At 44.9% G+C, this 11,955-nt stretch overlaps 1 protein-coding gene across 2 annotated transcripts; it reads right to left on the bottom strand.

Annotated features, from left to right (window-relative positions):
* Nucleotides 1–3,333: 3,333 nt before the first annotated feature.
* FBXO5 (F-box protein 5) lies at nt 3,334–11,799 on the bottom strand. Of its 2 annotated transcripts, XM_080389151.1 has the most exons (5): nt 10,177–11,799; nt 7,448–8,177; nt 7,021–7,111; nt 5,641–5,802; nt 3,334–4,088 (listed from the first exon to the last, which is right to left on the bottom strand). In XM_080389151.1, exons 2-5 carry the CDS (start codon nt 8,134–8,136, stop codon nt 3,837–3,839), a joined length of 1,194 nt encoding a protein of 397 aa, XP_080245277.1. In that variant the 5' UTR covers nt 8,137–8,177; nt 10,177–11,799; the 3' UTR covers nt 3,334–3,836. The 2 variants fall into 2 exon arrangements, with proteins under 2 accessions (XP_080245277.1, XP_080245276.1); XM_080389150.1 differs by lacking the exon at nt 10,177–11,799 and having other exon boundaries at nt 7,448–8,741.
* Between the last annotated feature and the right edge of the window lie 156 nt (nt 11,800–11,955).

Below are 11,955 nucleotides of genomic sequence, written 5' to 3' on the forward strand. Positions count from 1 at the left end.
CACGATCTTAATCTAGATTCCTTTTTTTAAACTCTGTGTGAGTCAAGGCGGATTTATTATTTTTACCACTAAATATTCTGAGGGTTTTTTTGAGAGCGATCACTGCCAGAACTTCGAGTTTAAAACTTTTTTTGTCAAACAAAACATTCGACATGCTAAAATGTCGCTTCTATGAAGCTGAGCCTTTGGCTAGTGATGGCATATCTGACATGCTGTAATTTTGCCATGCATTAGAAATCAGCCTCCAAGGTGAACAGCTAAGCTATGTGCTGTTGCAGAGTTGAAGAGGTGGGGGGGGTGGGGTGTCTGTTTTGATGTTTCCATGTCCCACAGTGCTCAAAGCACAAAGGCTGGTGCTGGAAGATAAATTACACTGATAAGTGCATACAAACTCGTCCTTGGTTTTACAACTGCTTATATCATCAGATTAATCATCATTATCTGAGACTTCTCTCCAACTTCTCTGGTTGCTGTTGTGGGACAGCGGAGATTGCCTTTAATGCTTTGCAGAACGATGTAAGCAGCTCAAGCATTTCCTTGTTATTTTCAGGACAGCATTATAACTGCAAGAGAGATGAGCTGCAAAATATGGATATTTAATACTGATTTCAGAAGGTCCTAAACCCCTGTCTCTGCCTGCCTCCCAGCTAGGGTCAAGATGAAGTTAAGGAAAGTTCTGGACCCATAGTTGTTCAGGTCTGGGGGAACAGCTGCTAATCACGGCAATTTACAGAGCAGAGAGACATCCCGCCCCTCCTCACCACGTGCAGCCATGCCTAGAGATAACCACCTGGGAGAAATCTGTGTTCAGGGTGAGGCTGCAGGTATTTCTCACCCTCTGTAAATCTGGAAGGTGTATGTAATGTGGGTAAGAAGCTGCCAAATATCGAGTCTTAAAGTAGTTTTGACCACACAGCTGTAGCATATAGCAACTGCTGTGCCCTTGCGCTAGACGGGACTCTCACATTGATTACATATCAAAGGCTGGTTCCAGACAGGCTCAGCAATAGACATCAGCAACAATCTGCATCTACTACTTTGTTCCTACTTTTGGAACATATAAGACTCAGCACTGGTTGGGGCACCTACTAGTTCTAACACCCAACGACCTCAGTCTCTATGACGAGCTGCTTTCTTGCTCAGCAGTAGATGCCTGCATGCCTGGGAGGGGACTGATTGTCCATTGATTAACAATTGCCCATTGTTTTTTTCGCCATACACTATTCACTGAAGCTATTTACAAGGAGACCAACAATCATGAGTTCTTTTCAGTAAGATGCATATTTTTTTATACAGGTTCAGTGCCCAGCATTGCTGGGCAAGGTTTCAACTGCTCAGCAGGATTACCATAAAGGAAGAAAGAGCTGTGTGACCACCACAGATCTGTGTGCTTCTCTTAGAAACTTTGTGTAAGAAAATTGCAAGCATTGGTAACAGGTCAAGGTCTTTAAGGAGCTGTCACCCAGCTGTTGAAGGCTGCAGTCTTGAACATCTATTCTGATTATTAACACTAAAGCTAGTAAGCAAGGGTCTGAGGATCAGGACAAGACAAAAATGGTTGGACAAGAGGAAAGAAAGAGCCCCACTGGTTTGCAGCAGACCCATTACAGGCTGATCAAAGCTTTGTTAGAAGTCAAATAACCTTTCCAACAAGGTTTCAGGTAGAAGTTGCCTCTTATGACTCAGTGAAAAACTGTCTGTTTCTTCACATTATTATTCTCCAGTTGTAACCACTGAAGCCACATAGTCCAATTCTTTCCCCTTATCTGGATGTAACAAGAAATCTTCATCAAAATTCTGTGAGTAGATAAATTTCTACAGAAAACAAAACAAACAAGCAGCTCTTCATTAGGCTTACTAGACAGTGGATAGCTCCCCTTAGTAAGCTCAAAACCTTTTGTTTTTTAATTATGTTTGTAACATCCATATTCGGCTCCAAAAAAGACACACAAATCTTAATTCAAGATGTATCATACTCTCCAACACCTGTCTGAGTCTGGATGCCTGTGCCACACTTCTCAAAACCAATACATGAAAGCACAGTCTGTTCAGAGACCACATTAAGACATCTGTGCTACTCAGGACACAGGAATTTCAGGAGACAGATCTTTTTAACAAACTTTTGCTTACAATATTCCTTATCTATCTGCAGTGCTCAGCCTACAGCCTAACAGACTCACTGTGGTTAAATGCATAGCAAGTCCCTGGCCATTGCCTTTTCCATGTCTCAGAAACAATGCTGGAGACACCAACATCACGCGATTCTTCTGCCAGCCTCCAGGACTGGTTGGTAAGGTCCAAGTTACCAGAACATTATAATAGGATGGGAGACTTCTACCTTTCAGTCTCAGACCTTGAACATATACGTAAGTGGACCTAAACAGACAAAAGAATTATGGAATGGAGGTTCTTGATATAACTCACTTTTAAGTCTCAGGTTTAGATTATGAGATTAAGCTCACCACAAAAGCAGAATGTTAGAGGTCCTGCTCAACTGTTTTGACTGCTGCTGTCACAAATTAAAAATGAACAAGTGCAGAAAAAGTTGTCATGCAGTACTGACAGCCCAGTTCAAGGAACAGGGCCCTACAATGCTGCCTTCCCAGCCTGTTGTCTATTTACTAACAGGAAACACATCCAAATCCCAGACATTTCCAAGAAAACAATCAGTCCTTTTCTTGAAAGCATGCCTTTCTTTGCTGTGGAAACACAAAGACTTTAATGACAGTGAGCTGCTTCTGCAACAGCAGCATAAATTCAGCTAATAGACAAATTTCCATAGAATGCTTGTTCAGAAACTATCAGCAATTATTGCTAAGAGTCTTTGGATAAACTGCAGTAACACGGCATAAGAATAGATTCAGTGCCTTTTACACAAACCCAGGAGATTTGGTCTTTGTTAAAACAACATTTTTAAGAAGCACATACTAGAAAACTTGACAAATGAGTCTGAAAAGTAATGTTTTAAGATGATAAATAGAAGGTACATATTTTCCAACCAAGTTACTGAACACAGTAATTTATTTTCACATTTACAAACACAAATAATATTTATAGTAATATTTACAAATATATACAAATATTAAAAATTATCTCATGATTTGGAAAAAACTGGCAAAGAATTTTTCTAGCAGAATAGTAAAGATACAGTACTTTTTAAGTTGGAAAGGGTACAACCTCAGTTCAAGAAAAACGTGCAGTTTCTGAATGAAGGAATGAAGGAAGAGCAACAATTTCAGATTCACATAAGGCAAGCCATTAGAGAAAACGGTATTAGGAGCTTTCACATTTTAAAATTAAGCAAAGCTTTGAGAAAAATCAAAATCTAGACTCCTCAATTTCATGTTAAAAGGGATTTCACTCATCTCACTTGACATTCTTGCTACAGATGTCTTTAAAAGCCTTTTGAACAAGAGCAAACATTTCAATAAAACACAGTTTACACTTGCCCCTTCTGGCATTTAAGAATTGCTAGGGTTACACACGGAATGCTACTTGCCAAAGTTTTTTTGTTTTGTTCAATATTGTTGTAGGGTGTTGTGAAGACTGGAACACAATAGACAAATTGTCAAGACAATATATAAAATATTATAATTCATATCCAGAATTTTCTTTTACATGTATAGATTAATAAGTCTTTAAAAATAGGTATTTCTGATTATTCCTAGGAATTTCAACATGACCAAATAGTAGACAGGAATAATAAAATTAACCTTTTTTTTTTTTTCAAATATAATAGCAAAAAGCATTTTCTTGTTTGATTTTCTTTATGGATAACTTCATATCCTAAAATAACTTTTATGGGACATCTGACAATCTGTACTGGGATAGATGGATCACAATCGCTGTAGATTCTGTTTGCTTTTCTTAGTCCCAGGAAGTGGCTCTAGCTTAGACCTGGGTTTCACCGATTTGCCGCTCATACAGACACTGGAGCTGTGGTAGCTGCACAGGCACCTTGTGCAAAAGTCAAAGCCACAGCTTTCACGATTGCACATTGCTCTTTGTAGATAGGAGTCATACTTTGCAGGTGAGCCACAGCGATGGCAGACTTTAAGGCTTTCGGTGTTTCTCAAGGTCTTGGCAACCTATTGGAAAAAGCATATAGAGAAAATCATAAGTGAAGGGTAAATACACACCCCAAACATTGCCTGATGTTATCCAAGTGCCACAACACATATAACTTCTCCTACTCTAGAGAAATAAACTACAAACTTAGCTTAATCTTGGTTGTATTAAATTCTAATGGAGATTGAACAGGAATAATCAGTTTACAACTGCAGGTACTTTGGACTGGAATAGAAGTAGCCAATTTAAAATTCTTTCAATTTTAAATTTAAAGGACAGGCAGGTTAAATGCAAAGCAGTAAGAAAACCTGCCCTCCTAAATCCTCTAAACTTATGACGGTGATTTAAGTAACTTCAGTTTTAAAACAGAAAATAAACCTGAATTCTGTTTAAATCATTAACATTCTTAAAAATTGAGCAACGTGTTCAGAAATCTCAGCTGTGGGGCACTCCGCTTGAGACACCAAATAGAAGCAATTCCTACATGTCTCCAATGGATTGATTTTTGACACAAAACCAGAACCACCATTCAAAATCATTCAGCATCAGAAAAACTATAGACCTGTATAACACCTTACATAACTAAATTGTTAAAAGCAAAATGTTTTTATAATCCAAATGTCTGTGTACAGACATATATGTTTATCAAGGATAAAAATGTAAGACTGCCACTTCAGTTGAACTTTCAGATTCCTAATGCTACAAAGTACCATATAGTAGTATTAAAGCAATTTGATCATACTTTCCAGTGTGATTATATCTTCTTCTCTTACTGCACCAATTTGCAGAATAAGACTTTTGAGCTTGAGTATAAAAACTTTTTTTAGTTAGGAAAATTTGTTGTTTATTGACAAATAATGACTTTCAATAAGTGCTTTAAGTCTTATAAGACACTTGCAATGTAGACCTGCTCCTATATGTAGGGGGAAAAAAAGCTTAAGAAAAATAACAAGGTGAAGGGAAACTTAGGCTGTTGGCAGCTGTTGACAACTCCAAATGTGTGATACACTATGAATATGTAGTTAAAAAAAGCTATTTTAATGTTAGTTAATTAGTTGGAGAAAAAGCCAAAACAAAACATAGAATGAACAGGAGAAATACTAATTTGTTCAATTTTTTTAAAAATAAGAACGATGCTGTCTTTGGCTTTTTGTTTCTTTTTAATTGCTCAGTGTTGAAGCACAATTAACAGGTTTTGTGGGACTGCTCATCTGAAAAACATGCGATTCATTGTAAGCCCATGGAAATTGAGAAGAAATGACTAAACTTGTTCACGTCTGATCCAATCCGAAATTTAAGCTAAAAAAAATAATCACTAAACAATTTTGAGGGTTCCTAGACACTCGGGGAGGAGGGAGAAAAAGACAATGAATGTCTCAGTGTATCAATATTCTCCACCTAATTTCTGACGTTGACTTAAAATAGGCTCAATAAGCAAAATCTGGCAGCTGTACTAGGAAGAGTTACAAGCACTTCAAATTGGAAAGACTACTTGCAGAAGAAATACGCTTTACAAGCTGATTGTGTGCCAGACAAGATGTGAGAAATTAAAGATGAATGGAAACCATTTACCTCTGAAAACTCCATGAGCCTGCTGTGATTCTTAGATGCTTTGGATCTGGTGCCCTTTTTAGTCAAGTTGTTTGGTGGGGCTGCTTTCTGAATGGAAGATAAAGCTGTTCGGTAGAGAACATACTCCCTTGTTGCAGCCTGCTCTGATGCCTTGGTGCCATTCTAATGAAAAGAAAAACAAGAATAAAATTTGAGAAGATACATGTTGACACAGACTTGTTAAATAGAATCCAACAACTTATTTTTGATCCTTCCTCCTGGCTAGGTTTCCAACAATAAAGTATCTTACCAAGTAGGATACTACTAATTTTACCTTAGCTTTCTCAGTCACTACTGTTACCAATGTGTAGAACAGACCCCTAGTTCAGACCATTAAATTCAACCATCTTCTATTACATAATGCAACATACTTTTATATTAAGACATCATAATTATATGTATATATACAGAGCATGTAACCTAGTCACTGCAATGTTTTAAAGCATAAAGTAATATTTCTAATTTTTCACAGTGAACAAGGGTGCTTGAAGTTTTCCTTCCAAGTAGTAAACTCCTGCTACCAATTTTCTACATTTGCAGTTCAGATTAAAAAAAGGCATATAATGGCAGGGAGGAAATCAAACCTTATGGGGTGAAGTACTGTGGTGTCCAGCTGTTTCACCCCAATAGGCTAGCACCATAAAACACTATACAAAATTTGAACTAATTGACTACCTTATTCTGTGGCAAGTCCTAAGCCTTGTTTCAGTGTCTTTCCATCTTTCAAAGAAGAAAAACACCCCTAGGATTTTAAGAGTCCTGCCTTGGTAAGGTGCAATGCTAATGTGGTTGGATCTTGTATTTTTTTTATTTCACAGGACAAGCAGGCATTAGGAATAGCTCACAATACAAAAAGGTTTTTGTTTTTATGTAGCCAGCATGTTGCACTTCAGAGACTGTTGCTAGAAAGCGTATGCAGAGAAGCTGTGTTGCAGAGTCAGCTGAAAGGTTTCTCTCAGCCCATCTCCCTTCTGGATCAGTGGAGATGCTGAAGTCAGCTAGCCTCTGCTGAGAGCCTCCACCGCTTGCCCAGTGGGCAGTGCTGGAACTGACCCTCTCCTTCCTGCCTCCTCCTAACACAGGACATGTGGGAGCTCCTAAGAACATCTGCATCTCTCCGAGTAACGTTCTCGGTCAATCTTCCTTGGGCTCCAAGGACAGTGAAGTGACTAGCAACACTTGAGACAGGGCATGCTAACAGGACAAGGTCAGGCACTCCAGTGACAATGTCTTCAACCTAAGAAGCAATTCTGTGATCTCTTAAGGTTGGGAGGAATCCTAAAATAGCAGAAAGGCACTGCTGGTTTAGGCTTCAAATAGCTAACAAGCACATAAACTTACAGAAAGGTTTTCCATGGCTCTATTATAAATTTCTAAACTCCATTTATCTTCTTGCAGAATCTTCCGCCATGTTGTACTGACTTTGGCAAAACTGCAATGACAAGAGAAACGTATCAGTTACCTCTGAGGAATGGATAAAACCTTTTCTTTAATAGTGGGCATAAGTATGTAATCATTTCTGTTCAAGTAGAAGATGGGATATGGTCACAGTTTTGGTCTTTAATCAGCCTTCTAGGGAAAAGATACATTCTCCACGTATATCGTGGCTTACATTGACAGTTCATGTTTTAATGTATATACATATTACTACAATACATAATACTACCCATTCTGTAAATTTCACAACCCTCACATCTAAAAGATTCTTAAGTCATCTGATTAGGTTGTTTTCTTTCCCAAGGAAACACATTGAGATCAATATACTTACTTTATTAAATCCATCTCTCCAAGATGCTTTAAAATGTTTGCTAATATATGCTTCAGGTTCTTTTTGAAGAGTTCAGCAAGAAAGTCTATTTTATCTAATCCCATTTTCTTTCCGATTAAGTTACAAAGTTCAACGTTTCCCCTAAAAACAATTCTGTCTACTGCAGCCCAAGACTTGAGATCTCTTTTACCACTTTTTTTCAAAGTTGAGCAAATCATTTCTTCATAATGGATTACTGGCAACAAAGTCTTCTTTGAAAACTGTGCTTGGTTTTGGTTCTTCATGAGACAATGCTTTGGTGTGCCACAGAGATTCCCAGCCAAAGGTATGCTATCCTCATGTCCTATTGCATCAGTGTATTGATTACTTAACATAGAAGAATAACCACTGTCCTCATTAAATTTACTGTTTTCCAGTGCCTCCGTTTCATAGATGCCTTCATCAAGCCTCTGGATTACTTGTTTGTTTTCTTTGTTGTGTACAGGTCTTCCTTCATCTTCAAGATCTAGATTTCTGGTGGCCACATGGTGTGAGTCACTGAGGAATATCTGCTGGGGCTCTTCGTCCCAGCTTTGACAAAAGCCTTCCTCATAACTGGAGGGGCAGGATTCTTCCAATCTTGTTTTTTCTGCAGATTTCAATGGTGCAAATCCAGTGCAAACAGACGTACAATCAAAATCACATTTCATTTTAAAAGAGTGGTTAAGGTTTAATATCGCTACTTTGTATCCTGCAAGAAACAATAAGGGCAGTATTACAACCCAGCATAAACTACATCACAAATTCTTTTTCTTACCAAGATGATCATGCGTTCCTCCCATGTTACAAATTTTAAGCTTTTATCTAACTCACGCTCTGGTGTCTGAAACACAGACAACTAGCAGAACTAAGGATCTGAACAGCCACTTGCTAAATCTAGGAAAGATCTTCTCAAAATTAGAGCTTTATGCTGCATATAACCGGGAGGGTGAGAAAACTGACTGGGTGATTCACTTTGCCATTCAACCAGTATAGTCTGCTCTTAGACACACCTCGTACTGGAAACGCATGATACTCAGGACACTTGCAGTCCCTGCAAGGGACACCATGGCAGAGGGTCCGTGAGTGACAGCTGGCCCATGCAGGGGTATAGCCAGGCCAGAGCAGCCTGAAGTTTGCATCCAAGGCCAGAGGCAATGCTGCTGGTGCCACTTGGCATCTGGCTTTTTTTTGCAAGAGGAGGAGGCTCGGGGGCACAGGAAGGGCCTGACTGCTCACATGCATGCGCCAACTACAGTGGGAAGCAGCGACCCTTGAACAGCAGTGGAAGTGAAATAAAGGTTACTTACAAGCATTATTTTAAGAGGGCGGGAGGTCGATAGACAGTATAGGGAAATTGAGCTTTTCTTGCCCTGTTTCTTTCCCCTCCCCCCGAAGCGTGGTGCTATCTATATTAGCAGTTGCAGGGGGATGGGCAAGGGCTGACGGGGAGAAGGAAGCCATCTCTGTCCTGCTAAATCTAAGGGGAAAATAATTTTCAGCGTGCCTTGCAATCTGTAGCAAAAATAAGCTCCACCATTTGAACAGGTATTTGAAGGGATTTAAACACTTCCAGCAGTTTTGGAAACAAGTATTTAAAACCCGCGTTTCGCGAACGTTTCAGAGGAAAAGTCCCTTCTTCGTATCTACCTTTGGTGGAAGAAAGGAGCAAATACGCTTATGGCTTTGTACAGTGTGAGCTGGGGGAGAAGCAAGCCCTCGCTAAGCCCCCTCCTCCCCTTCCCCCCAACCCGCGCGCCGCGAGCCAGCAGAGCTTTTGGGCTGAAACCCTGCAGAACAGGGACATGCGCCTGTCGTGCTTCGGGGCGCCAGGGCCGGCCCCGACCCCCCGGCGGAGCGGGCTCAGCCGCGGGCCCCCGCAGCTCTGTCAGGCTGCTCCCGCCCAGCTCTAAAGATGGCTCGGGTCGGCGGCAGGTAGCCCGGCTCCCGGCTCCGCCGGGCCCCGCGAACCGCACCCTGCGTCCTCGGGGGTCTCCGCTTTCCCTGCGTTGGAGGATTCCCCCTAAGATGGTGGCGGCGGGGCAGGGCAGGAGCGCGCCGGGGTGATGCCCCCCAACGGCGGCGTGGCCCGGCGGGCGGGAGCCAGCGCGGCGCGGGACCTCCCCGCCCGCCCCTGCCCGCCGGCGGGAGCTGCGCTGCGCTCGCCACCCACCCCGGCCCGGCCCCATGCGCAGCTCGGTGGCGGGACCGGAGCGCTCCGTAGCCGCCCATGCGCCGCCGTCCCGCCTCGTCCCATCCCATCCCACCCTGTCCCAACGGCGGGATAGCTAGGGGGTAAGGCTAGGGAGGGCGGCGGGGCGGGCAGCCACTGGGGAGCGCCGTTCCCGGACCACCCGCCGCCCCTCGCAGCGCCGCCAGTCCCGCCACCAAGTACACCAGCAGCCCCCGCCACTGGGTCCGGCCATCCCCGCGGAGCTCTCCCCGCCGCCGGGTCCGGCCATCCTCGCGGAGCTCTCCCCGCCGCCGGGTCCGGCCATCCCCGCGGAGCTCTCCCCGCCGCCGGGTCCGGCCATCCCCGCGGAGCTCTCCCCGCCGCCGGGTCCGGCCATCCCCGCGGAGCTCTCCCCGCCGCCGGGTCCGGCCATCCCCGCGGAGCTCTCCCCGCCGCCGGGTCCGGCCATCCCCGCGGAGCTCTCCCCGCCGCCGGGTCCGGCCATCCCCGCGGAGCACGCCCGCCGTCCCGCGCTCACCTGCAGAGCTGCGCCGCCGCGGCTAGTGAGTGCGCGGCCGCCCTCGCCGGGTACTTTTAAAAACTTTGAATTTGGTATCCAAAACCGCGCCGGCCAATCGGACGCCGCCGGCGGAGGCGGCGCGACCAATGGGAGACGGGCAGAAGGCGGGGGCCAATCCGAGGCGCCGGGGGCGGGGCCGGCCCGGCTCACATTTTCCCTCCTAGGCCGGCAAGGAGCCAGGCGAGTGGCGGGGAGGTGGTGCGCGCGCCTCGCGGTGGGCGGAGCGCGGGAGCCGGGGCTCGTGGGGGGCCTTTTCCGCCCCCGGCGAACGCGCCGCGGGGTGGCACGCGCTGCCCCGCTCCCCGGCACCTGCGGCCGCAGCCGGGACCGCCCCACCGCCCGCACGCGCCCGGGGCCCGCGGGGCGGCTTCGCCGGGCGGTGGATCTCACAGCGCGGCTTCCCCCGCGGAAGAACGGCTGATTTTAAAGCGTAATCAGGGCTGTCGCCAGCTGGCAGAGCTGGGAGTGGCGGCGCTGGGGGGCAGGCAGGCCGCGCACCGGCGCCGGGGACCCGCCGCTGCTGGCGCTACAGCCTCCCGCGGCCCTGCCCGGCCGCGCCCCCTCGGCACGGAGCAGGAGAGGGGCTCCAAGCTCTCACGCCGCGACGCCGGCCGCGGCAGGCTGAGGAGGCACGGCGCAGGGCAGCCAGGCCCTCCCCGCCTCCCGCCCGCCGATCGGCGCCCGGCCGCTTGCGGGGCCACACGGCAGCCAGCGCCCGCGGGGCAGCGGGGAGGCTGCCCGCCAGGCAGCCGGGCCACTGGCTGGGACGGCAGGGAAGGACCAAGGCGACAGTGACCCCGGCGCTCACACACGTTTCCTACAGGAGCCCGGTGCCCTGACCTGGCTGATGGCCCTTATTGGTCTGGAGGAGTATGAAGCTGAAGCTGGAGAGAAGGCATTGCAGCCTCCATCCGTCCCTCGGCACCAGCTAGCCTGCCTTTAAACGACATCAAGAAGACTGTCACAAGTGCTCTGTACTCTTCCCTTTATAGACTGACCGGGCAGGAATAAGGACTTCAGTCCTTGTTTCTAATCCCATCAATATCCAATTATTTCATGCACAAAATGCTTCAACGTTAATTTTTACTTTCTTACGTGCCAGTTCAGAGTTGTGAATCTGCTAGTAAATCTAGATCTATGTCTCATGCTTACCAACAGGATATATGTATCTTGTTGCGCCTTATGCATACAGGCACACCTACATCTGAAGTTAATGTATGCAACTTTAATTAAAAGATTTTGAACTTAATCATAGTTACCATGCAGTCACAATCTTAGAAAACAAAGCTGGTTCAAATTGCAGTCTCAAATGTAATAAAAGAAGATAACGAACTGATAAAAATCAGTTAATTCTTATGTAGGATAGTTAAATAATACATTTCTACAAGCTATGCGCAGCAAACCTACTTTGTTTCTATTTTAATTTCTTACACTAATTTTAATTAGATATCTAAAAGTAAACCACCCCTATATTCATGGTAACATTTTTCCTTAGGTTCCAATTTTCTTATTTACTGGTATTTATATTTCAAATACATTCTGTGTGTGTATACACACATGCATACGTACAATGCATAATGGGATAATGTGGCATGGGAACAGCAGGTTTTCTGTTGCTTTATGCATTTGGGACTGTAAAATGTAGTCTAAAATAAAGGTTAAAAGTTGTCTTTACCCACAGATATAAACATGTGCACGTGTCAGTAGATTAAAAAGGCAAAAGTCTTACTTTGCTTT

This window comes from Falco punctatus (genome assembly GCF_963210335.1).
Source record: "Falco punctatus genome assembly, chromosome: 5".
NCBI classification, from domain to species: Eukaryota; Metazoa; Chordata; class Aves; order Falconiformes; family Falconidae; genus Falco; species Falco punctatus.